The sequence below is a fragment of the Aspergillus aculeatinus genome, assembly GCF_003184765.1.
Source record: "Aspergillus aculeatinus CBS 121060 unplaced genomic scaffold BO66scaffold_3, whole genome shotgun sequence".
Classification (NCBI taxonomy): Eukaryota; Fungi; Ascomycota; class Eurotiomycetes; order Eurotiales; family Aspergillaceae; genus Aspergillus; species Aspergillus aculeatinus.
The window spans coordinates 488,076-510,791 of NW_020291472.1; the positions used below are offsets into that span (position 1 = coordinate 488,076).

The window sequence follows — 22,716 nt, forward strand, 5'->3', positions numbered from 1 at the left end:
CCCAAAAGCCCAAACCCCCACTCCACATAACCCCCCTACCCACCCAAAACACTAAATCAAAAATCCAGAAAATTCTACACCCTCTCCATGCGCCACCACCCGGACCGCAACCGCGACGACCCGACCGCCTCCTCGCGCTTCGCCCGCATCTCCTCCGCCTACAACGTGCTCAGCCAGCCCAACAAGCGCGCCGCCTACGACCGCGACCACGGCATCTACGCCCAGTACCAGAACACGCGGTCCACCGCCACGGCCGGCCAACATCCCATGGGCAGTTACAGCAGCCACGGCGGCGGGGCCAACCTCCACACCAAGGGGGCCTCGTACGCCGGGTCCCGCCCCGCCAGTGGGCTGAGTAATCGTCGGGGCCAGTTCCGGGGCCCGCCGCCGAGTTTCTACGCGCATGGTGGGTATGGGCGGACGGGGAGGACGAACCCCGGGCCGAGTTCGACAGGTGGTGGTGGGAGTGATGCTGCGGGCCAGTCATCCACTACCACTAATGATGAGGATCCGACGGCGTTCATTCATAGGAATACCGTTCATCATTTCAATGCTAGGGGTCACTATAAGACTCAGTCGGCGGAAGATGTTCGGCGGAAAGAGCGGAGGCAGAAAGCCATGGAAGCCGCCCTGAAGGAACAGTACATTGGGAGTCCCTGGGGGGCCGCCATGCGATTCGCGGCTGTTTGTGGGATCTTGGTCGGGGCTGCAACAGTGGCGGGCTTGTTTCAATGGCCACGTGAGAAAGTAAGTAAACAGAAAGATCAATTGAGGTGATGAGGTGTGCTTGTACAGGGTAATCACGTTTATGGGTGCATGAGTGTATTGGGCACGGTTGGCATCGTCAAATGTGTCGGGTAGAAAGATACACATGGTACAGGAGTTCGGTAGATACCTTGGTGGCATTGGATCCAGACGACAGGCTTGATCAATTGATATCATGCAGCATGTACATATAATGAACAAAGGGAAATGTAGACTTGATATACACTTATCGTCGGTAGATACGATACATGATTATTAACTAGACATCCATAAGAACCCACGCCCACCCACAAGACCAATCCTGCGCGAACCAATAGCCCCTTCAAAGACCATAAGAAAGCAATCAAGTTTCTACTCTTAAAGGCTTCCAAAAATCAATGTATCCGGCTAACTCGAACGCTAGACTCTGAGTGCGGACTGATGCTAACTATGTAGCTCTTCTAAGCCTCGAAGGTGAAGCTGGCGCCAACCTTGTGGGCAGCCTGGTTGAGGTTCTGGGTATCGAAAGAAGCACCAAGGCCAAGGGTGACACCAGGGCGGAGGAGAACATTGTAGGCGAGAGCGGCAACACCACGGTCGTTGATCTTGGCCTATTATCACAGTCGAACAGGTTAGACCTTATCACGCTTGACATTCATATCCGGAACATACCTTGGCGAAGGAAGAGGGGTCAAGGCGGTACTTGCTGGCGACCTCGAGGCCAACGGAGTTACCGGTCTTGGAGTCCCAGGTGGCCTTGGCACCAGCCTCAACCTGCTCGTTGACGCGGTGGTAGTAGCTGGCAGAGAAGACGGTCAGGTTGTTGCCAGCGGTGATGGCAGCAGAGTACTGGGGAACGCTGTAGCCGACGGCAGCGGAGTACTTGGTGATGGCGGCCTTCTGGACGTCGTAGCCACCCTCAGCACCGACAAGGAAGCCCTCGTGGCCGAGAACAGCGTCGAAGTTGGCGGAGGGACCGTTGAGGAGGTCGAAGAAAGCACGGGCGTGGAGGTTGGGCTGCTTGAAGTGGAGGTTGAGCTTAGCGCCCTTGGACTGCTTAGCGGGCTGGTACTGGGTGAGGATCTCAGCCTTGAGGCCCTTGGCGATGTTGTTGTCGAGCTCGAGCTTGGTGTCGAGGGCGTTGGCAGTGGTCCACGCCTGGGTGAGGGTGAGGCCTGAACGAGGACGGAACATTAGCACTACCGCATGCTGGGTATTCATTGACATAAGATAGACGAAGAGGTGCTTAGACGGGACATAGCCACACGCAAACATAAGCGTGAGCCGGTTGTCGGGCACTCTGGAAGGTGGAGGGTCGGGAGGTTTGCGCAAGGGATGTTCGCGTGTTTTTTTTGCGCGATTTGGGGCCTTTACCGGTGGGCTTGTCGACGTACTTGGCCTCGAGCTATTGGCACAATTGAGGTTTAGCATCCAAGCATCGTGCTTCGGTACGGTTTGGTTCAACTTACGGAGCCAGCAATGGGACCCTCGTGGGCAGACTTGCCCTTCACGTTGAAGGTGACGCCATTGGGGGCCTTGGACTTGACCTCAAGGCTGGCTAAGCAGGGTGTCAGCAAATTTGCGCACTTGAGATCATCAAACACGTCCTCGAAAGAGCGCGAAAAGCAGTGCGGGACTCACCGGCGCTGGCGTGGTAGAAGTCCTTGTTAAGGAGCTATTGCGCTGTTTATTAGCACGAAAATCCCTTCTAGGAGATACTGTCATCCGAGGTCTTTCGAAGTCGGAACGACTGAAAGGAAAAGCGTACATCGTTGGCCGCCTTGGCGATGTCAGAGAAAGCAGCAGGAGCAGACATTGTGGAATGGAGGTGGGTGGAGGAATAGAAGGTCTTGTTATGGGAGGTGGTTGGACGGGGGAAAGGATGAGGTGACGAGGGGGAGAAGAAGGGAAAGGGAAACGATGGGGAAACAGGGCAGGAAGAGGTCGTTGAGTCGTCAAAGCAGACAAACAATGGGGAAGCCACGGGAGAAACCCCACGCCCTGATTGGTGGATGCTTGGGCACCGGTAAAAGCCGCTAAGTCCCGTGATGTCGATGCCTGGGGCCGTGCTTCTCCTGCGGCTTCTGCTTCTGTCCGCTTCTGCAAGCTGAGCTGGCGGAGCTGCTACCTTATGTATTGCCAGTTCTTGTTGCCTCGGCTTTCCCTGCACTCTGCAATGAAAATTACTCTAATAGGTACCCAGCCATGTTCTTTCTTCTAAAGGATTTCTCAGTCGTTGTGGTTGAGCATTACAATCTGACCATGAAATCTTGAGAGTGCACTCATCAAACTTCTTGACACTCTATCCAAAAGTAGATACATTGGGGATCTTAACGCTACAGCTCCAGTCCATTCTTACAAAAACGTTTTGTTGAGAAGATAAGCAAAGCAATTCCTACTTTTGCGTCCCAATGCCTGACTCCAGGATAAAATCACTCCATGCATGCTTCTATACCCAAAAACTTTGAGAACCCACAGACATTACATAGGATCGCATAAATTCGTTCAAACAGCGTTGTCGTACTTGGCGTTGTGGGTGGAAATGGCTCTGATAGATGAGATTCGTCAGTGAACATGGCTTGACATCCGATTCCTACAGCTCCTGCTTACCTTCCACTAGGGTCGGTCTGCTTGGACCATGTGGGTACCCAACGTTCGACGGTGCCCGCGCAAGTGGGGGGGAAGTGCTCATCGAACATCAAGCGGTACCAGTACCTGAATTTCCAAAAGTCAGCTCACACGTCCTTATCACTGATAGACTATGAAAGGAAAAGGCTTAACATACGCCTCCTTGGTGTCGGGGACGTCGGTTCCCCACTCGGGCTTGGGGTTCTTCATCATCTCGTCCGTGATCTGCAGCTCAGCCTGATCCTTGAGGCCATCAATCCAGCTGTAGCCGACACCATCGCTGAACTGCTCCTTCTGGCGCCACAAAATGTTGTCAGGCAGGTAAGGCTCGACATCAGGCTCGTCGGTGGTGTCGAAAGCCTTGCGCAGAATGTACTTCTCAATACGCTCCTTGGTGATCATCTTCTCAGCGGGGTCGACACCCATGCAAGTCTCCAGGAATTCCTTATCGAGGAAAGGAACACGGGCTTCCAGACCCCAGGCGGAGGTGGACTTGTTCGCTCTCAAGCAGTCAGCCAAGTGCAAGTTCTTGACACGTCGGACAGTCTCCTTGTGGAATTCCTCCTTGTTGGGAGCGGCGTGGAAGTACAGGTATCCACCGAAGATCTCATCACTGCCCTCGCCACTGAGAACCATCTTGACTCCCATAGCCTTGATCTTGCGGCTCAGGAGGTACATAGGGGTAGAGGCACGGATGGTGGTGACATCATAGGTTTCGAGGTGATAGATGACATCGGAAAGCGCGTTGAGACCGTCCTCAACGGTGAAGGTGAAGGCGTGGTGCTTGGTTCCAAGGAACTTGGCAACCTCGAGGGCAGCCTGGGTATCAGGAGCACCGGGCAGACCGATGGAGAAGGAGTGCAGCTGCTGGAAGGTGGTGACAGTGGAGAGATCGTTCTCGTCATCGATACCAACCAAGTCAGAGGAGACTCCCTGCGCCTGAGCAGTGCGGGCGGCCTCCTGCATGCGCAGGGTCTCGCGCTGAGCAATGGAGGCAACCAAGCTGGAATCAAGACCACCGGACAGAAGAACACCGTAAGGAACCTCAGCCATGAGACGCTTGCGGACAGACTTCTCCAAAGACTTGCGAATGACCTTGTAGTCGATAGGGGTGGTGGGGACGTTGGCAGCGTCCCACCACTTGGGCTGGAAGTAGCGGGTGAACTCGCCGGTCTTGGAATCGAAGACATGGCCGGGGGGGAAAGCCTGGATCTTGTCGCAGACGGGGTGCAGAGACTTCAGCTCGGAGGCGAAGTACACAGCACCGGGGGTCTCGGACGACCAGCCGATGTAGAAGCTGGTCACACCAATGGGGTCACGTGCAGCGATAACCCTGTCTTGCTTCTTGTCATAAAGCACGAACGAGAACATGCCGTCGAGGTGCTTGGGGGCGTCCAGGCCATATTCCATGTACTGGGGAATTGATTAGCTCCTGATCTGACACGGGAGCAAATTTTCCCGGATTTCGTCACACCTACCAGTGGGATAACAACTTCACAGTCAGAGTGTGTCTTGAACTGGTAGTCGGCATTGAGGTTCTTTCTCAGAATACGGTGGTTGTAAATCTCGCCGTTGACAGCTAGGGCGAGAGAGCCATCATCGTTGACAAGGGGCTGAGCGCCGGAGTCTTGAAAAAGGTTTCCTTGTTAGGTGGTCCGAAGAACGGGTGGGCGATGAAGCACGTACCGACACCGACGATACACAAACGCTCATGGGTGAGGACTATAATTCACTTAGTGTTTGCTATGAGGAATAGACGCGGTTGTGCTCAACTCACTGGTGCTGTCAGAGATCCAGCTTCCGCCTATTCCTGGGTCAGAAAATGCTACTGCTGTCGGTCACACTTGAAAGCACTATGACTCACTCCAATCGGGACCGCGGTGGCGCAAGCTAGAAACAACAATCAGCGAAAGATGAACATCACGCAGGCGAGAGAAGAGAGGAAGGTGATTGATTGACTTACACCTTGGCCATGCGCAAGGCCGTAGGCTTGAATGCCTGCACATCGGGGTGACTGTGTGGACATGGTCAGTGGTTGACTCAACCCAAGCGATGTCGCAGGTCAAGAAAATTGGAGGACAAGGAATGTGGCATGGCCACCGGCATAAAGAGACGTACTGGTGACACGCGAAGATACCACACATGCTGGCGACAATCAATTGAGAAAGCACTCAAAGATTCAGGCAGCAAATATTCCTGGAGCAATTGACCAAACGTTGAAAGGAACCGTCTGGGGGAGAAAGAGGAAGCAGGTGAATTTAAAATATGAGAACGAGCAACCCGTTCCCGGCGGGGCGGAACGAGGGGCGATTTCGGCCACAAGTAATTGGACTGACTCACCCGATAAGATAACCGTGGCCCGTCTCGGACGTCGGACCTTTCTCCCCGGTTCTCATTGGTTTAATTGATCTTCGTGACGTCTGGAAGGTAACTACAGGTCGCAATCAACACTACTGGTACTATGGAAGGTAGGTAAATCCTAATGCATGGGGGAGCCCATCCAGGACATTCAGGCAATTGCCCCGGATGAGCGGACAAATTGACAATGTGCCAATGTGCCAAATTCCAATCTCTGTTCTGTCTCCTTGCGGACGAAATCGGTTGCGATCTAGAAGGTGTGCCAAGAATGAACGGAGAACACCAACCCGGCCAGTGCGGAACGACCTCGGTCGGATTTTCTTGCTCTCTCAATGAAGCCATGCATGGCCACCACAATATTGTTGATTTTGAGACGCCATGCTTCTCGCTAAGAAAAAAAAAATTAAACAGACTGGCCAATATGGGGAATACATAAAATAAATCAGCCGGCAGATTTGAAAGGAGAAACAACATGCAAAACGTTTCGAGGACATAAGACGCCATGTAGTCGCTGATCGGAAGAGTTCCTGGATCCAGATATCAATCACCATTCTGTTGCACGAATCTCTCGGTGAAGATTGTCATTTCGCGTCGGAGAAAGAGACGACGAAGTCCGCGGCGATCCGTTCGTTTGCCACATATGCAGGAAATCGCCGAAAGCTGCATCCGCGCGTAGACCAAGGTCTGGTTGTCGCGACAACAGTAGTCGAGTGTGTGTTTGTGTGTTTAGAATCTAGAATGTACCAAGCGATAGCATTGTTCACTGTATGCATGAATGACATTCAAAGGGCCGGATTTTCCTTGACCACTTGCTTGACACGTCGCTCATACGCCGGTCGATCCTTCTTGAACAGATTGTATGCCTCAGCCTGGGCGGGTGACTCCGGGTTCGGGTCGTTCAGTAGGTCTTGAATGCCCAGAAGAATCTGTTTGATGGTGATGGCAGGTTTCCATGCCTCCTCTTCGTTCAATATCGAAAGGCAGACGGTGCCGGAGGGGTAGACGTTCGGGTGGAAGAGCGGAGGGACGAATTTGCCTGCGGGTAATGAAAACCATATTAGTTTCTGGCGCGCGATATCGTGAGGTTGGCGCAAGACTTTCAAAGTCGCATGGGATTGATTTTTGTTGTCAGCAGGGATGCACTTACATTTAGGTGGCTTAGTCGGATATTCTGCGTAGCGGGCCAGCGATCAGTTATGGCCTGTCGCACAAAGGAAAAAAGCTGATGACAGAGAAGTTGAACTCACCATCTGGAAACGTAACGTCGAGCTTGAAAAGCCCACCCTCCCATAAGGTTTGCGCCTTTCCAGGGATACCGCACTCCCATCTCTTGAGGTCGAGCGCACCTTGAGGGTTGCGATGGGGCCTCGCGTAGAATCCGAAAGGGTGGTCTCGACGCCACTGCTTTCTTCATGTGGGGGGCGCAATATCAGAAGTTAGCGCACTAGCCTGACTATACCATGGCGCATCCATGGAGGAGACAGAAACCCTCACCTTTCTTCTGTAAGGCGGTTTATGCAGAGCGACATGTCGAATATACGCAATTCACGTGGGTGGGGAAACTTGGAAGCTGAAAGTGGGAGGATAGATGACTGACGCTGGAAAGAGATAACCAGGAATTAGCTAGGTGCAGAGATGAGGAGGGATAGAAGGAAAGAGAGAAGAAAAGAACACAGATGTGTTATATGAATGGACGGGAAAGTCCACGGGGTGTAGGTTACCTAGTGGTAGTTTAGGCCTAGTGAATGTGAATGGATGTGCACAACGGAAGTTCCAGATCATCCCGGCCTGGGAGACTGCAGTGGGCACTGGCACTCACCAGTTGTCGCCCGCCTCGCCCACCGGCTATCGATCCGCCCAACAGCCAATCACTCTCGGGGGCTGCTGCAGGTCATCCTCATCACATGACAGAATGGGCTATAGTTGTCTCTCAATCCCCGCCTGATTACTGGCCCGAGCATCGACTACATTGCGAACTTGTCTTTGTTATAGTAAGACAATGCATGAACCCGTCGCCTTATGAATGAACCTACCATAACAGACTGATAACCCAAGGCCTGCAAGCCATGGCCTGCAAGCCATGGGTGACAAAGGCTTTATCGGAAGGTCTCCTCTGACCATGGGGACTGTGATTATTCAAGCTAGGTCTCACATACGCCCTGTTAGTTATTTAAGTAAAAATGGCTTGCTCGCAGCGTGCTTGATCATGCTGCCTGTCACCTCGCTTGGCTCGATCTACTGACTTCAACGCCGCAGTATATCAGCCAGGGTACAAGGAAGTTCATCATCAGTCGACCTGTTATCTAGCGGGGAGGGCTATCCTTCTGTACAATACACCATTGACCCACTTCCCAGCAGTCTACCTCTGATCACGCATTCAGGATGTGCCATAAGATTCGTTATTACTTTTCTGGGTGTACATGCATCGATGTGTCCCGTGACTTTGATATCAGATGCGATGAAGCCTTGAGAGTGGGGTATGAATGTACCAACCCTGAAGCTACTGGGATCCCAATGAAGGGGCTATGTCCCGACTGCCAGGAATACTACAGAGAGTACTATGAAGCAATTCGTACGTCCAGTGAGCCAGAGACCCCAGTCCCTGAAAGTCAAGCGGTCGACATCTGCAAGCCCGTTGAGGAGAAACCAGAGTGTCAATCCGGTGTTTCGGTCCCTGAGGGTCACGATGTCAACATCGGTAGGGAAACTGAGGAACCAAAGTGTCAAGCCGATAATCCCGTCCCTGAGACTGCGGAGGTCGACATTCCCAACCACATTAAGGAACCAAAGTGTCACTTGGGGATTCCAGTCCCTAAACGTCAGGAAACTAAAGCCTGCAGTGACATCGAGGAACCAAGGCGTCCCACCGGTATTCCAACCCCTAGACGTCAGGAAGTGAAAGCCCGCGGCGAGGTAGATAAGAAAGCAAGGTACCAGTCTGGTCTTCCAGTTCCCAAGAACCAGGAAGCCAAAATATGCAACCAAGTGGATGAGAAGCCAAAGCGCCAGTCTAGCATCCCACTCCCTAGGAAACAGGAAGTCAAGCCAAGCAACGAGGTGGGTAAGAAACCAAGGGTTCAGTCTGGTATCCCACTCCCTAGAAAACGAGAGGTCAAAACACACAACAAGCCTGCTCCGGACTCAAAGAACGCTGAGAAGTCCGAGCCTTCTGACGAGGGTTTATTCGATAGAATCACTTTCTGACTTGCATGACCAGTCTCGATAAGGGTACACGTGAGACTTGAAAGATGTAATATATGTTCCTCCGTCACGTCATTATTCGCGCTCGAAGATAGCTAGATTATCACTAGGTTCCATTTCTATTGACCATCATAATCCCCTTCCTCAAACCTCTGTGTATCGTAGAACCGCGCAGTAATGGCGTTTCCATTGAATATTCGGCCCTCGAGAGCATTAACCGCCTACAAGCCTCATTAGTACACTGGTCAGTAACTGATGAGTGACATGACTGGGTATTGCCTTACCCGCAGCGCCGAAAGCTGATTGGTGAATTTCACAAACACTGGAACAGGGGGCTTCATCGAATCTCGTGGGATGTAAACTCGCTCGACACGGCCGTACTGCTCGCAAGTTAGATACGGCAATCGTCAGGGGTTCTCGTATAATCACTGACCTTGTCGGAGCATTCTTCTCCAATCTCCTGCATGAGACCACCGCTTTCTCCGTCGCCAGCCAATTCAGCCTCAAGATCCATCCCATCAAGCATGCCCTTGAGAACGATTACTTCACTCATTGGGCCGAATTTGCCTTCTTCCTCGTTCTTCCGCGCACCGCCAATGACCTTACCCCGTCCAGCGGGCGTCACAAAGCCACCCCCTTCTGAGTCCGGCCGTTTCTTCTGTTTTTCAACTTTGACCTGCAGTGGCTTGACAATTCCGGACCCTGTGGCACCAAGGCCCGAGCCCTTTGTCCAGCCATACTTCGCCATGAGTCGTTCGGCAAAGCCCTTCTGGCCCGGTCTTAGGGAGCGCTGACCATCGTCTCCTGGCTCATCATCAACCGGTTGCTCCTTGGCGAACACTTCTTCAAGCTCTGCTTCCGAGGCAGGTATGTCCTCAGGAGGAGGTGGTAATGTGTATCGAACCGGAGCGCGAGATATGGTCGCAGAAGCTGGCTGCAATTCATCCAGAGGCCGTGGCGGAGGTGGTGGAGGGGGCACTGCTGAGCTCCCTGCCGTCGACATCTGGAGCCTTCGCAGATAAGCATCCTCGCCTGTGGGGTCGTCGGGAACATGGGATGGTGGCTCGTCTGGCGGTGGGGGCGGGGGAATCCCTCCCATCGACACATCATCCGGAGTTTCGGTTCGTTCTTCAGTGGATGGTGATTCCACAGGTGGCCTGGGAGGAGCATCGTTCAGGCCCGGGGGCGGTGCGAAACTGCCAGGGGGCGCGAATTGACCTGGAATCCTATGGTGAGCAACTGAACATTCTCGTCATGCCAATAGTGTGAGCTTACGGTTCCTTGGCCGTGCATAGTCATCATCGTCACTGTATGACTCCCTACTGGGCGATCTTGCCATGCGATGTGCATATAGACGGTCTTTCCACTCTCGAATCTCAGCTATCTGCTCGTCGCTATGCTTGTATTCCTCATAATTGTTTGGCCGAGACGGATCGTAGATATCATCCCAGTTCTGTATGAATTCTTGCACTTCCCGGTTCTTCTTGCGCTTCTTGCGACCTCCGCGCTGCCTCTTCGGTCCAGCATAGAACCCGTTGACATCGTCATCTTCGGTAGCCGCCCAGTCTGCAAGGGTGGTTTTGACTGATGCAGCGGCCGGCGTGGCAGTAATTGGAGCTTTAGGCAGTGTGGGCTTCGGCTTGGGTTTCTGAGTCGCGAGTTGAGGTCTTCTGGTAGGTTGAAATCGGAGAGAAGCTGAGTGCCACCGACATGAATCACCGGGCGGACAAGTGAGCAATCAGATCGATCAAAGAGACGACAAAGTTCGCTCAAAAGAGAAGGGCATGAGTCTACCGGCACTGAGCTGCTGCTTTTTAGCAGCTGGATCATCGGATTGGGCCTCGGCCTCAGCGCCCTGTCTGAACACAACAGGCGCGCGAGAAATCGTTCCGGGAGAGTTATCCGCGGAGGGGTCCAGCAGATTGGCATATAGTGACAGGCCTCCAGGCTTAGGAGGGGCGGGATCGGAGCTCATGACGAATGGCGGCTAAGTCCATTCAGCGATAATAACGTGTTCTAGATTCAAAGGTGGTGTGGTCATAACAGACAAGTCCGCTAAGCTTAGATGACGCAAATCCCCGACGACTCTCATAGACTCGTCTGAGGTTTGATGATAATGAGAAGCGGCAGTTCCGGCGAGGCGGTGGCCGCTACACTCCACCGCCTTCCACACCGTCCAGACGGCAGTATATCAACAGCAGGTCTTCACCGCCCGCCAAGCCAGCAGAACAAGGATTCGATCACGTGACTAGTTGTGAACTGGAGCCCCAGAGTTGAATTAGGAAATCCCGAGGCCAAGTGAGCCCAGCCCAGCCCTAAAGCGGAGTGGAACTGGAACGGAACAAAGTATCCGGCCCGTACTGGCACTAACTATGTAGGGATTGGGAGATGCCTACATTAGGTACCGGTTAAGGTCATGATGCAATTGCCTGGCTGGCATGATTGCCTGCAACTCTGCGTTGTTCTTGACAGTGAAGAAAACATTTGATGCAAAAGAGTTCCACTGTGTCACTGTGCCATTGTGCCATTGTGCTATTGTGCTATTGAAATCACCATCATCGCAATACTCATTTGAAGTACCCCATCGATTCTCCCAAACATCCCAGACAGCCAAGACCCAAGTGTAACCCTCGTGCAGCACACTACTCGCCATGGCAACATTGGCGCGGTCATTCTCCTCCGATAGTGCGGATATCGCCATCCTAGTGCCCAATAAAACCCATCCTCTGGCGATCACCTATCAGCAGTTGCACAAGCATATCGCCGACTTCCAGGCCAAGTTAGCCAAGCTTGGGGTCGGACATGGCGCCGCCGTGTCCCTGGCGCTGACCAACTCGTACGAGTTCATCGTGGCATTTCTGGCCGCCTCGTGGCAGCGGGCGATCGCTGCGCCGCTCAACCCGGCCTATAAGCAGGAGGAGTTCGAGTTCTACATCGACGATCTCAGCTCCACCCTCGTCTTGATCCCCCAGGGTTCCTATGCGAAGGAAGGTCCCGCCGTTCGCGCGGGGAGGAAGTACAATGCCGCGATCGCCGAGTGCTACTGGAACGGTGCCGAGATCGTGCTCGATGTGAAGGAACAGGGCAAGCTGTCTGGCAATGGAGGCGTCAGTGTCCAACAAGCTCAACCCGATGATGTTGCTCTCGTCTTGCACACGAGCGGAACCACTGGCAGGCCCAAGGCTGTACGTCTCATGCTCTGTTCCCTGTGATCAGGTCCGATTTTTTTTTCGGTATCATCTACTAACCACTCTCACAATCAGGTCCCGCTCACACACAAGAACCTGACCACCACAATGCGTAAGCATCCAGTCCTTGCCCCAGCATATCCTCCAAAAGAAACCCCCCCCCCCCCCCCGATCTGACCAATCCCCGCACAGGCAACATCAAAGCGACATACAACCTCACCCCAGCAGACCGGACTTACCTGGTGATGCCCCTCTTCCACGTCCACGGTCTGCTAGCCGCATTCCTGGCGCCTCTGTACTCCGGGGGCTCGGTGATCGTTCCCGCGCGATTCTCGGCGTCGGAGTTCTGGTCCGACTTCATCACCTACCAGGCGAACTGGTACTCCGCGGTGCCCACGATCCACCAGATCCTCCTGAAGACCCCCTTACCCAACCCCATCCCGGCCATCCGCTTCATCCGGTCATGCTCCTCCCCGCTCTCGCCCAAGACCTTCCAGGACCTCGAGAAAGCGTTGAACGCCCCGGTGCTCGAAGCCTACGCCATGACGGAGGCCGCGCACCAGATGACCAGCAACCCCCTACCCCCCGCGAAGCGTCAGCCCGGCAGCGTGGGTCTCGGCCAGGGGGTGGAAGTGCGGATCCTGGACGCGGCCGGCAAGGAAGTGGCCCAGGGCCAGGAGGCGGAGATCTGCGTGCGCGGGGAGAATGTCACCAAGGGGTACCTGAACAACCCGGAAGCCAACCGGTCGTCCTTCACCGAGGACGGCTTCTTCCGCACCGGCGACCAGGGCAAGCAGGACGCGGACGGGTACGTGATCATCACGGGCCGCATCAAGGAGCTGATCAACAAGGGCGGCGAGAAGATCAGTCCCATCGAGCTGGACAACACCCTCCTCCACCACCCCAAGGTGGCGGAGGCGGTGTGCTTCGCCATCCCGGATGAGGGTCACTACGGCGAGGAGATCGGGGCGGCGGTGGTGGTGAAGCACGGTGCGAGTGCCACCGAGGCCGAACTCAAGGCCTGGGTGGAGTCGAAGTTGGCCAAGTTCAAGACGCCAAAGAAGGTATGTCTGTCGCTGCTGTCTGGTTTTTTGGCACCGAAATGGCTGCTGCTAACACGCATGGTTTCCACAGATTTGGCTTGTCCCGCAGATTCCCAAGACAGCTACGGGAAAGATCCAGCGGCGCAAGGTGGCCGAGGCGATGCTGAAGGTCAAGGCCAAGCTGTAGTCTCGTAAGGTTTGGGAATGCCTAGAATATAGATCTTGCTCACGCAACATTTGAAAAGAGTAGGGCGGATGTTTGCACTATAGATAGATATCTTGCTGTTATTATCATCGCTGTCCTAAAGCTAAAGGCCACTATCGTTACTTATTCTATCACCTGTACGCATCTCGTGTCTCATCACGGCTCAGAGAAACCAAAACCCCTGGCCATGTGGCCCTGTAGCCCTGTAGCCCTGTAGCCCCAGTAGCCCCAGTATAAGCTTGAATAGAGCACACTCTCTTCGTGCACAAACCCGCAATCTGATCTTTCCCAAACATCTCAAAAGCCAAAGCAACAGACAAACAAGAACCCAATCACCCAAACAATCCAAACCCAAGAACGACGCTCCAGCTCCCAAAACACCCCTCCCCCTTCCCCCCAGTTAAACCAACACATGAACCCACCCCATCCGACCGCACGCTACAAGTTCCCTCTAGCAGCCTGATCGCGCTCAAACGCCTCGAACAAACTCCGAAAATTGCCCGCCCCGAACCCATCGAAATTCTCCCGCTGGATGATCTCGATGAACACCGTGGGGCGGTCGACCACATGCTTGGTGAAGATCTGCAGCAGGTAGCCGCCCTCGTCGAAATCGATGAGGATGTTGTACCTCTGCAGGGTGTCGATGTCCTCGGCGATGCTGAGGCTGCTCGCGGCGAGCCGCTTCTTCATGGTCGTGTAGTAGTTGGCCGGCACGGTGAGGAAGTTGACGCCGCGCTGGCCGAGGTTCTCGACGGCGGCGATGATGTTGGCTGTGCGGAAGGCGATGTGCTGGCAGCCGGCGCCGTTGTAGTAGTCGACGAATCTGTCGGATGTGGTCAGGGAGTGGGTCTATCGGTCCTTCTTTTGGATACGTGGGTTTTGTGCTTGAATGGGAAGTGGAGGGGGGGGTTTGGGAGGACCCGGGAGGTGGGTGGGGAGAGAGAGTGGCTTGTGTAGATAAATGAAAACCCCCACTCAGAAGGAGACAAGAAGCTTACTCTTCGATCTGGGATTTCTTGAGCCCAACAGCCGGCTCATTCATCGGCATCTTGATCACCTCGTCCGGCGAGGCCACGACAACAGAGCGCATTGCCGAGAACTCGGAACACATTTCCTTGTCGTCGACGGTCCAGTAGCGGTGGAAGTTCAACGCGTCCTCATAGCTGGCGCCAGAAGAGGCTGTAGTCAGCCCACGTACGTATTGTGCAGACGTAGAGGACGAAGCACTTACAACTTGACAATGGTGTCCAACCCGTCCCACGGTTGGTTGCCCACGCAGTGGTCAATCTCAATGACATCGACCGGCGGCAGCAGGTCGTTCAAGCGGTCGAGGCCCGACACGGCTGCGTATCCGGGAAGAAAGACGCCCCGGTAGCCGGAGCGGTTGATGAGCGTGTGCGCCGTGTCGCCAAATGTCTTGATCGTGGCCCGGAGGATCTCGCCATCGACCTCGTCGGTCAGGGTCGTGGGCTCCTGGAGCGAGACGGCCCCTCCATTCTGGACGGCGTGCTCCCAGACGCCCGTCACGTCGTCGACCTGGAAGGCGATGTCCTTGACCCCGTCCCCGTGTTTGTTCAAGTGCGTCTGGAGCTCGTCGAGCAGCCGGCGATCCTCGTCCGAGCCCCGCTGTTCGGCGGCGTTGTCCGCGGCCACGATGGGGGCGGTAAAGACGAATCGGGCGGCGCCGTTGGCCACGACGTACGAGCACGAGAGATAGGAGCCCGTCTCGGGACCGCGGTAGGCGACGATGCTGAAGCCGAAGTGGGCGACGAAGTATGTCGCCGTTTGGCGGGCGTTGCCGACGTACCAGCTTACATAGTCGTAGCCAGTATAGTTCGGGTTGACGCGGCGGAGGACGGCGTTGGTGCCGTTGCCGCCCGCAGGCTGGGAAAGAGATTCATTGGAGGGCATGGCTGACGGTATGGAGAGTATCAGTATATTAGCGTCCTAGATGTATCTAGGCTGTCGAAGGCAGATAGTGAACGATCTGAACCTTGCGGAGAGCGTTTTCTGTGTTGTTATTTCGGTTGTCGTGGTTGCTGTTGTTATCTCCTCATGGCTAAATACTGGAACATGATGGCACATGTGCGTGACGTGAGAGCGCAAATCCATAGACCGGTACATACCACACGGAGTCGTGTCAGATCCGGTTCATGCAATATCAAAACGATCTACATTATCAGATTCCGTAATGGATACCCGCAAGGGCGGTTGACCCTGCACTTTATACTAACCCTTGTAACGGTTCACTTGGTTCAAAATGTGATAACAACGTCACCGTTCCACCAGTCTTACTACACATGACTAATTCAAGATATCAGCTTCGAACTCATCCCTCCTGTGTTTGCATCACCCGACCCAGGACCCCCGAAGTAAATGCTAGGTGTCAAATCCTCAGCAAGCTCAAATTCCAGTGGGCTTCGATTTGATGACACAACGCAAAAGCAACAGCGTCGATCATTGTACATGCAATGACGAGTCGGTGACCCAGGGTAGTATTGCATCGGAGTATATGTGCCAAGACTCGACTGCGCATGTTTCGTCGAATGATGAAAGGCACGACGAGAAAACCCTCATCGACCGTTTCATCATCCATGCAGTTCAGTCTTGGCGACTAGATAGCTCGCAGCTGAGCAAGAGCTAGAGCATTCGAGCACAAGTCACATCCAGGAAACCAGCATTCAGCGACAATTGTCACGACAGAGCAAGTGCCGCGTGTACAGTGACTTCCTAAAGAGGAGAGAGGGGCGTAGCGGTTAATGCATGCAAATGCGGATAGCCCCTCGACTATGCATAGCAATAGCAATGGATTCAAGGCGTGCAAGGAGTCCTGGGGATGGAAGCCACTTAGCAGTCATCTCGGAGGAAAACCTGGCAATGATCGTGGGAAGCGTAGAATAAGGTGGCCTAACTACCACGGGAGGGTTGTGGAGAAGCGCGACTCGAGTATGTCGATTCGAACCTAAAAATTTATCAGCTGTCATGCACAAAGGGTTTCAGTGGTATACTACAATCCGTCAAAAGGAACCATTCAACATATTGTCACGGGGATCAACGATGTCATTGCATTCGTCAACTATGGGAGAGAGATCTACAAAGCCAAGCGAGCAGCAGACTTGAACTGAAGTATGGCGAAGTATGTCAGCACGTGCGCAAAGAAAAGACAAGTAGATGGTGACCTTACCGGAATGATTTGAGCCTTCTCTAGGTCCCATACATCAGACTTGGTGTAAATATCATTCTTCACCAACTCTTCGACCTCCTCCTTGCTCTCTGCGACGTATATCATAACACTGCCCTTGAAGGAGACGGAGTCGTCTGGTTTCGGGTGCTGGTCGAGCATGGCTCCTATCCGCATTCCATTGATTTAGCCGATGTTGTTGTTTGGGAGGATGATTTGCTTGGGACATACCGCCCAGGACAACCTTTCCGGACTCAACAAGAGGGGTGACATTTGCAAGATGTTGTCTGATTCATTTTCAGCTCTGCGCCAGCGGCAAACGGTTGAAGGAGTCGATCTTACGCGCGCACTTCCAGTCTTCTGGCCAATGCGTCGGGCTTGTCCGGGAGGATGCAAAGGAACTCGTTCTTGGCAGACATTTTGCTGAACAGTTGAGTTAAGATGGTATAGCAGCAGCAGCAGTAGTAGTGACAGGGGAGAAATGGAGAGGAAAAGGAGTAGCAGCGCCAAACTCAATAGAGAAACTACAGTTAGAAGTAGAAGAAATAGATGGCGTTGGCTGAGGGGAAAGCGAAAGCGGAGGGCGGGGAGGCTGGCTGAGTTAAGTGGGTGGTGGCGGGGGAGACGGAGCTGAGGGCGCAAGACTTATCCGGTTTTGGTGTCACTGGGATTTAGTCTAACCCCCTCTCCCCAATGTCTCACAGCTGTCTTGACGCAGTGATCACCTTGGAAGCGGGGCTCATGCTTATCAATGATACCATCATAGCGAGTTGTTATTGCTCGAACTACTACTCTACTCTGTACGACATATGTACATGGACATGGGGGTGCACCTCTTACTTGATGACACTGCCGCTCTGATCCAGTAATCGAGATAGAGCGTAGAGTGCAATGCGCATCGGCATAGAGCACCAGCCGCTGGGCGAGAAGATGCTCGTCACTAGTATCTTAACCGCAAGAAAGAACATAGCAAGCCATAATCAGAGCTCAGTCAACCGGCGCTCTATGGGTGTTCTCCAATATACCTAAACACTGTCCCTGTAGCGCCAACAAAGCCAGACACAACCCTGGATCACAAACTCTCTCTCTCTCTCATACACACACACACACACACACACACACACACACACACACACACACACACACACACACAAAAAGAAAGAGACAAGAAAAGAAAAGTTACCGGAGTTGTGAGATATCCGTCTCAGTGTCCGTAGCATGCATTCAGGCAAATAGAACAGATGCAAAGAGAAAGTAAAAAAGAAAAGAACACAAAGGTTGAAATAAAAAAGACGTAATAGGTGAGCCTCCACATAGATGACCATCATAACGGCTCAGATGTACACAGGGAAAAAAGGGTATTTCGAGTTTTGGTAACAAGGAATGAAGATGGTCGCTTCACTCAAACTGCATGAAAGATAGGATCAACCCGTAAATGCAGCTAATAGGCTTTGCGGCCCCCAAGGTTACCACCTTTCTCTTCGGTATCGATATGCCAGACGACATAGTTGGGTAGTCCATAGACGCCGTACCCAGCACGCTTTGCCATGCGGGCGAATCCTTCGGTTTCGGCCTGGTTCTCGAAGGCGTAAGCAGGGAAGTTGATACCAGACCGATGAACGTCAGCCTTGACGAGGATGTTGACTCCGCCAATGCCGTCCAGCTCGACTTCCTCATCCTTGTTATTCCTCCAGTCACCCATGCCAACGAGGTATTGTCGGCCAGTATCATACTCCTTGTAACCTTCGGCCAAAACAGTATCCGGATCGAGCGTCTCGCGAAGACGACGTCCCTTGTCGGATTCGATCCACGAGTTGTAGTCAACTGCAAGAGTCAGCAAACAGAGTCAATAGGTTGATTTGTTGGTATGGTACATACAGCGACCCTCAATATCGCGGCCATCCCTGTAGCGGTGGAACCAGATGTCTGCGATGATGATTAGTATGAAGCTCCTAGGGTACATGTCTGAAGGTAATAACATACTGGGCACGAGAATGTCTCTGTCGTGAGCGACGAAGTCCTCAATGATACTGGGTGGGCTGTCAGAAATGTCGACATCTCGCCAATAGACCCATGAGTGGTCAGGCTTGAGAGCAGAGTAGAGTAGGTAGTTCCGAGCTCTGCCGATAGCCTTGCGACGCGGTCCCTGAGCAGCAAATGAATGCCTGTCTTCGACATTCATCTGGAAATCGCTATGGAAATCCTTCTCCACAATTGTAGCACTGCGGAAAGCGATTTTCTCATCGGTCTGAGACTGAATACGAGCCAACTCTGCGGTAAGAACAGCCATGGTGTCATCTTTGCTATCGCCAACGAGGAATGCCAGATCGATGAGATCGTGGGGGTACGTCAACTTGTAGAGAAGGTCGAAGTAGTTGATCAGATGAGCCGAGGCATCTCTTAGTGGCGTCAGGATAAGTACTCGCTCAGCGTTCGCGACGGCCTGTTGGGTCGACTTGATGGGATTGAGGTCGACGTGCTTGATATTGGATGAGTTTACTTCGTAGGCATCGTGGTGATTGAAGACCACAGGGGTCTGAAGATGTGCGTTCCATTCGACCATTTCATTGATGGACATATCCATTGGCGATTTCGGAGGGCCGTAGCAATAGAAACTGCATGCAGTCGTCGGTGTTAACTCTTTCCGTGTCTTGAACTCACGATAGGGAGTCATTGTATGGCGACCTGCGCGATCGATGAGAGAGGGGACTCACCTTTGCATTTCTGAAGCCGACCTGCTGATACCACGCCATAGAAGGACCATCAAGCCAGTCACGGCCAGTGATACTAGGAATCTAGTTCTCGTGACCATGAACAGGACAGCCCGCCATGGAGGCAGCCTGGCTTTGGCCGACTTCCACGTTACACCACCCTTGGGGAGCAACATGTTTGTAAAGGAGAAAAGGTCGCTGAAGTTGAACGCGAGCCAACCCGTGATTTGCCTCGCTTCACTTATCAGGAAATCGCCGGTGCTCACAACAGGCGACGATTTCTCGTGATTTACCTATCGCTGAGACACAAATCCAAGGAGACCGTTGAATCGCTCTCTGATCGACGAGATGACAGGCGAACGAAGTGAAGAAAGAGACTATTCCCGCGACGAGGAAGAGGAAACTTGACGCGAGCCCCGATCGTAAATCAACTTCCAAGCCAGGTACAAGCCCGATGGGTTGACGTGGACAGGTCAGAGTTGATGATGCGATACGGAGAAGGGGGGGGACCTGCGATCGCCCGGGGAAGGAAAAGGGTAGTAGTAAGGGAACTCGACTCAAGGGCTGGCTGCGGTAGAGCGCGGAACCGAAACCGAGCAATGGGTAATTGGACTTGAAACGAACGTAGGCGTGAGCCGGACAGAAGATTCGAACAAAAACAAAAGCCCTGCTAATCCTCGACAATTCAATGCCAGCGTCGCAAGCCCTGGAGGAAATTCGGGAACGGTCGTTCGAAAGGAAAGACGGACCAGTTTGACAGCGAGGGATTAGAAGATTCGACCCGCCCGATGGTTCCAGCCAGAGAGTCCAGTTGGCGGCTACCGGATTGGTCCGTTACTTTTAATAACTAATAGGTACAGTACTAGGCAGGGTACCGTGGACCTGACTAATGATATCTTACTCATCAGCATAACCATGAATAATTCACTTGCCTTCGGAGACAAAAATTTTACTACTTTGTCCAGGGCTTCTAAGAAGTTTTGCTCCTCTGCTGCCGGCCATTGGCTCATTTCATAATACTACTTCGTGAGTGACACCCGTCAGATATACATCTCTCATGGGGTTTCTCTCATAATGATTTTACTCATAAGCCTTCTGAAACACATCCGAAACTAATGAACGAAAACATGGGAAAAGATTGCAAAAGAGATCTGAATTACCGAAAATGATGATGTATGTATATAAATGCTTCTAAACTCAGTAAATCACAAGATGGTTCCCAGATAGATCCCTTTTCACGCCAGAAATGAAGCCCACAAATGATACCCTGTATAGCCTCTCTCGATATAGACAATATAAACAATGGAGGGACTGGTACAAACTCCATGAGAAATGCCATGCTCATACTCCCCGAACGACCTTTTCTTTTGATGTACACCACCACTTTCGAAATCAGCTGACACCAGACAGAGAACGAAGGCCCCGTCACGTGGATCCCGTACTCGACAAAGCAATAAATAAATCAATATACAAGCTCTGATGTTGCAAGTGTATGTCGATGAAAAACGCTCCCGCTATGCTAGAAAGAAACACAGTTGAAAAGGGTGGTGACGGATTTGCGATTGCAGTATGTACCAAGCTCTATTTGCAATTCAAGATTTGACTGCTGAGTGCAGCGCTCGCAGCTGTTCGTTGGCGCGGCGCGCTCAAGTCGATCAGGGCGACGGGTTGAGCGATGGGCGTCGTGATGCCGGTACCGAGTAAGATGCCTGAGTGAACATCGGTGACGAGGGGCCGGTGACGGGGGGAGTGTTACCCGGGTAAGAGTGGCCAAATGACTGCGTTGCTGCAGCGGGAATGTGCTCCAACCGAGACTCAGGGCCATTGACAGCAATCTCGTCACAGAACACCCTCAAGCCAGGGAGCATGTTCCGTGGCTTGGGCTCTGCTGGATTTGGCATCGGCTGAGGGGCCATGTGCTCGCTCTTGGAGGTGCGGAACATGTGCTCATACGTCTTCAGCTGAAACTCAAGCGTCTGATTGCGCTCTTCCAACATCTGGTTCTCTTGCTTCAGGGTCTTGACTTGTTGTTGAAGGCTCTGATTCTGTTGCTGTAGATGGGACACTGTTTGCTGCAGCTGCATGCAACGGAGTTGGGTCTGCAGCTTTTTCGAAAGGTGACGCGGCGGTTCATTTTCCTGGTGGATCAGATGAATAATGATCACAAGCATGAAGTCGATGAGAAATATGGCGGCCTGCACAATATGCTCTTTCGATTCGGGGAGACTCTTGGATGGATTCCAACCTGCTCGCTCAAGGAAGAAATCGTGGAGGCGACTGTCGAGTTCGCGGTGCAACTGGCTGAGGTTCTTGCGGCGGTTACCCTCAGCAATTCTGTGCTTCTCCCTCTGCTCGTCCGAGTCCGCCGAAATCATGTTTCCCTTCCGCTTACGGCCACACAGTTGCTGCAGTGGTGGCTTGCGGTTGATGTGTTTAGGCATGATCAGACTCAGGATTTCATTGTGAGAGAGCTCCTGGTGCCACTCGAGAACTTTCTGCGAAGGCAAAGGCTCCGGCCAAGAGCTATCAGCGGAGGTCGCCGGGGATGGAGGTGCCACCATATGCTCCGCCGATGGCCAAGGGGACCTGACAGGGAAAGTTTCGTGTGACGTAGGCGGACTAGGAGCAAAAATGTTGGAAGTGAAGGGGTTGAAAGGTCCCCGGGGCAAAGGCTCCACCCGTGGTAGGGGTGGTAGACGGCGGTCGTCGCTCATGTCTGCGGTACTGGAGGCACTGGAGATGGTGCGCATGTCGCTATGCAGCCGAGAGCTGTCAGCTCTGCGTTTGGAGGCAAGGACACAGGAAGGGGACTCACGATGGAGAGCGTCGGACGATGTCGTCAGACATTCAGTCAAAGATTTGCTGTGCTGATGAGTGAGACAAAGGAGGGTGTCTCTTGCAGTTGGGGACGCTGTATGTCTGAGGCTGATGCGTCTAGACTGGGGAATGTCTCTGATATGTACGGTACGTCTGCACCTGCGCGGGATGTCTGAGAGTAATTTCAACGACGAGGGGCAAACACAGATGGCATATATATAGTTTCGAGACTGCCTTTCAAGGGGGATAGATCAGTGACTAAAGATGGAGTGGCGAATGAATTGTAATGCTAGAAAACAATATTGTGATCAAGGGGAAGGGTTGCTATGGAAAGCTGAGAAACACTTGAGGATATTCAATGGAAAACCACGAGGTATGGAAGATATAATCGAGGAACACTGCGCTTTCCAGGGATACGGGAGGCTTCCGCTGCATGATTTATATTGCAGGAAGTGAACGAGGAGACAGGAGGGGGGAATTGATGAATCCAATGAAGGAGGTGGGGAGGGGAGGAAGAGCGAGCGCGGAAAGACGCCATTGTGGTGGCGCTCAGACGTACAGTTGAGCTGGCAATGAACTGCATCAGATGGAGAGAAGGAGATCCGAAGGATAGGCAAGATGAGAGGGTCCATCTTTTCTC

At 53.0% G+C, this 22,716-nt stretch overlaps 11 protein-coding genes across 11 annotated transcripts in view; 3 read left to right on the top strand and 8 right to left on the bottom strand.

The window, feature by feature from the left end:
• Positions 1-968, top strand: part of BO66DRAFT_388047 (DnaJ domain protein) — a 1,545-nt gene extending 577 nt beyond the window's left edge. The window contains exon 2 of the mRNA XM_025646454.1: positions 69-968. Coding sequence (XP_025508398.1) covers positions 69-777 — 709 coding nt within the window. The 3' untranslated portion in view covers positions 778-968. The remainder of the gene's footprint in view (positions 1-68) is intronic.
• On the bottom strand, positions 960-2,403 carry BO66DRAFT_388048 (porin). The gene is made up of 4 exons (XM_025646455.1): positions 2,386-2,403; positions 2,214-2,302; positions 1,417-2,149; positions 960-1,355 (listed from the first exon to the last, which is right to left on the bottom strand). Exons 3-4 carry the CDS (start codon positions 1,936-1,938, stop codon positions 1,206-1,208), a joined length of 672 nt encoding a protein of 223 aa, XP_025508399.1. The 5' UTR covers positions 1,939-2,149; positions 2,214-2,302; positions 2,386-2,403; the 3' UTR covers positions 960-1,205.
• Positions 2,404-3,008: 605 nt separating this feature from the next.
• On the bottom strand, positions 3,009-5,611 carry BO66DRAFT_388050 (asparagine synthetase B). The gene is made up of 9 exons (XM_025646456.1): positions 5,491-5,611; positions 5,336-5,386; positions 5,237-5,262; positions 5,150-5,176; positions 5,059-5,094; positions 4,851-4,999; positions 3,530-4,785; positions 3,355-3,459; positions 3,009-3,292 (listed from the first exon to the last, which is right to left on the bottom strand). The coding sequence occupies exons 1-9, from the start codon at positions 5,514-5,516 to the stop codon at positions 3,250-3,252; spliced, it is 1,719 nt and encodes a 572-aa protein (XP_025508400.1). The 5' UTR covers positions 5,517-5,611; the 3' UTR covers positions 3,009-3,249.
• A 901-nt stretch (positions 5,612-6,512) lies between these two features.
• On the bottom strand, positions 6,513-7,259 carry BO66DRAFT_312904 (E2 SUMO-conjugating protein UBC9; the record flags this gene model as incomplete). Its single annotated transcript, XM_025643369.1, has 4 exons — positions 6,513-6,766; positions 6,878-6,901; positions 6,978-7,138; positions 7,225-7,259. 4 exons carry the CDS (start codon positions 7,257-7,259, stop codon positions 6,513-6,515), a joined length of 474 nt encoding a protein of 157 aa, XP_025508401.1.
• A 495-nt stretch (positions 7,260-7,754) lies between these two features.
• Positions 7,755-8,934, top strand: BO66DRAFT_425565 (uncharacterized protein; the record flags this gene model as incomplete). The annotated part of the gene is made up of 2 exons (XM_025650239.1): positions 7,755-7,870; positions 7,987-8,934. The coding sequence occupies exon 2, from the start codon at positions 8,113-8,115 to the stop codon at positions 8,932-8,934; it is 822 nt and encodes a 273-aa protein (XP_025508402.1). The 5' UTR covers positions 7,755-7,870; positions 7,987-8,112.
• BO66DRAFT_364896 (putative G-patch DNA repair protein (Drt111)) lies at positions 8,579-11,017 on the bottom strand. The gene is made up of 5 exons (XM_025645190.1): positions 10,726-11,017; positions 10,207-10,626; positions 9,365-10,149; positions 9,216-9,311; positions 8,579-9,152 (listed from the first exon to the last, which is right to left on the bottom strand). Exons 1-5 carry the CDS (start codon positions 10,904-10,906, stop codon positions 9,051-9,053), a joined length of 1,584 nt encoding a protein of 527 aa, XP_025508403.1. The 5' UTR covers positions 10,907-11,017; the 3' UTR covers positions 8,579-9,050.
• Positions 11,018-11,385: 368 nt separating this feature from the next.
• BO66DRAFT_388054 (acyl--CoA ligase) lies at positions 11,386-13,495 on the top strand. The gene is made up of 4 exons (XM_025646457.1): positions 11,386-12,116; positions 12,195-12,231; positions 12,312-13,183; positions 13,254-13,495. Exons 1-4 carry the CDS (start codon positions 11,583-11,585, stop codon positions 13,347-13,349), a joined length of 1,539 nt encoding a protein of 512 aa, XP_025508404.1. The 5' UTR covers positions 11,386-11,582; the 3' UTR covers positions 13,350-13,495.
• A 265-nt stretch (positions 13,496-13,760) lies between these two features.
• On the bottom strand, positions 13,761-15,505 carry BO66DRAFT_110927 (4-hydroxyphenylpyruvate dioxygenase family protein). Its single transcript, XM_025641824.1, has 3 exons — positions 14,599-15,505; positions 14,366-14,530; positions 13,761-14,190 (listed from the first exon to the last, which is right to left on the bottom strand). The coding sequence occupies exons 1-3, from the start codon at positions 15,276-15,278 to the stop codon at positions 13,806-13,808; spliced, it is 1,230 nt and encodes a 409-aa protein (XP_025508405.1). The 5' UTR covers positions 15,279-15,505; the 3' UTR covers positions 13,761-13,805.
• A 767-nt stretch (positions 15,506-16,272) lies between these two features.
• BO66DRAFT_388056 (uncharacterized protein) lies at positions 16,273-17,020 on the bottom strand. Its single transcript, XM_025646458.1, has 4 exons — positions 16,891-17,020; positions 16,780-16,835; positions 16,552-16,715; positions 16,273-16,488 (listed from the first exon to the last, which is right to left on the bottom strand). Exons 1-4 carry the CDS (start codon positions 16,965-16,967, stop codon positions 16,459-16,461), a joined length of 327 nt encoding a protein of 108 aa, XP_025508406.1. The 5' UTR covers positions 16,968-17,020; the 3' UTR covers positions 16,273-16,458.
• Positions 17,021-17,491: 471 nt separating this feature from the next.
• Positions 17,492-19,435, bottom strand: BO66DRAFT_453745 (ANP1/MMN9/VAN1 family protein; the record flags this gene model as incomplete). Its single annotated transcript, XM_025652003.1, has 5 exons — positions 17,492-18,372; positions 18,427-18,474; positions 18,532-19,163; positions 19,210-19,233; positions 19,263-19,435. 5 exons carry the CDS (start codon positions 19,433-19,435, stop codon positions 17,990-17,992), a joined length of 1,260 nt encoding a protein of 419 aa, XP_025508407.1. The 3' UTR covers positions 17,492-17,989.
• A 1,391-nt stretch (positions 19,436-20,826) lies between these two features.
• On the bottom strand, positions 20,827-22,245 carry BO66DRAFT_110959 (putative HLH DNA binding domain protein). The gene is made up of 2 exons (XM_025641825.1): positions 22,075-22,245; positions 20,827-22,013 (listed from the first exon to the last, which is right to left on the bottom strand). The coding sequence occupies exons 1-2, from the start codon at positions 22,104-22,106 to the stop codon at positions 20,915-20,917; spliced, it is 1,131 nt and encodes a 376-aa protein (XP_025508408.1). The 5' UTR covers positions 22,107-22,245; the 3' UTR covers positions 20,827-20,914.
• Positions 22,246-22,716: the final 471 nt, after the last annotated feature.

Excerpts from the sequence above, each read along its gene's own strand:
- BO66DRAFT_110927 (XM_025641824.1), bottom strand. The coding sequence starts at position 15,278 with ATGCCCTCCAATGAATCTCTTTCCCAGCCTGCGGGCGGCAACGGCACC. Across the intron at positions 14,531-14,598 it reads TTGGACACCATTGTCAAGTT|CTATGAGGACGCGTTGAACT; the intron begins GTAAGTGCTTCG and ends TTCTGGCGCCAG. Across the intron at positions 14,191-14,365 it reads AAGAAATCCCAGATCGAAGA|ATTCGTCGACTACTACAACG; the intron begins GTAAGCTTCTTG and ends CACATCCGACAG.
- BO66DRAFT_388054 (XM_025646457.1), top strand. The coding sequence starts at position 11,583 with ATGGCAACATTGGCGCGGTCATTCTCCTCCGATAGTGCGGATATCGCC. Across the intron at positions 12,117-12,194 it reads CCACTGGCAGGCCCAAGGCT|GTCCCGCTCACACACAAGAA; the intron begins GTACGTCTCATG and ends TCTCACAATCAG. Across the intron at positions 12,232-12,311 it reads GAACCTGACCACCACAATGC|GCAACATCAAAGCGACATAC; the intron begins GTAAGCATCCAG and ends ATCCCCGCACAG.
- BO66DRAFT_388048 (XM_025646455.1), bottom strand. The coding sequence starts at position 1,938 with ATGTTCCGTCCTCGTTCAGGCCTCACCCTCACCCAGGCGTGGACCACT. Across the intron at positions 1,356-1,416 it reads ACCCCTCTTCCTTCGCCAAG|GCCAAGATCAACGACCGTGG; the intron begins GTATGTTCCGGA and ends CTGTGATAATAG.
- BO66DRAFT_388050 (XM_025646456.1), bottom strand. The coding sequence starts at position 5,516 with ATGTGTGGTATCTTCGCGTGTCACCA. Across the intron at positions 5,263-5,335 it reads GCCTTGCGCATGGCCAAGGT|CTTGCGCCACCGCGGTCCCG; the intron begins GTAAGTCAATCA and ends TGTTGTTTCTAG. Across the intron at positions 3,460-3,529 it reads GTCCCCGACACCAAGGAGGC|GTACTGGTACCGCTTGATGT; the intron begins GTATGTTAAGCC and ends TTGGAAATTCAG.
- BO66DRAFT_110959 (XM_025641825.1), bottom strand. The coding sequence starts at position 22,106 with ATGTCTGACGACATCGTCCGACGCTCTCCATC. Across the intron at positions 22,014-22,074 it reads ATCGTCCGACGCTCTCCATC|CGACATGCGCACCATCTCCA; the intron begins GTGAGTCCCCTT and ends TCGGCTGCATAG.
- BO66DRAFT_388056 (XM_025646458.1), bottom strand. The coding sequence starts at position 16,967 with ATGTCTGCCAAGAACGAGTTCCTTTGCATCCTCCCGGACAAGCCCGAC. Across the intron at positions 16,836-16,890 it reads AGAAGACTGGAAGTGCGCGC|ACAACATCTTGCAAATGTCA; the intron begins GTAAGATCGACT and ends AAAATGAATCAG. Across the intron at positions 16,716-16,779 it reads CGGAAAGGTTGTCCTGGGCG|GAGCCATGCTCGACCAGCAC; the intron begins GTATGTCCCAAG and ends GAATGCGGATAG.
- BO66DRAFT_364896 (XM_025645190.1), bottom strand. The coding sequence starts at position 10,906 with ATGAGCTCCGATCCCGCCCCTCCTAAGCCTGGAGGCCTGTCACTATAT. Across the intron at positions 10,150-10,206 it reads CTATGCACGGCCAAGGAACC|GTCAATTCGCGCCCCCTGGC; the intron begins GTAAGCTCACAC and ends ATAGGATTCCAG. Across the intron at positions 9,312-9,364 it reads GAGAAGAATGCTCCGACAAG|TACGGCCGTGTCGAGCGAGT; the intron begins GTCAGTGATTAT and ends ACTTGCGAGCAG.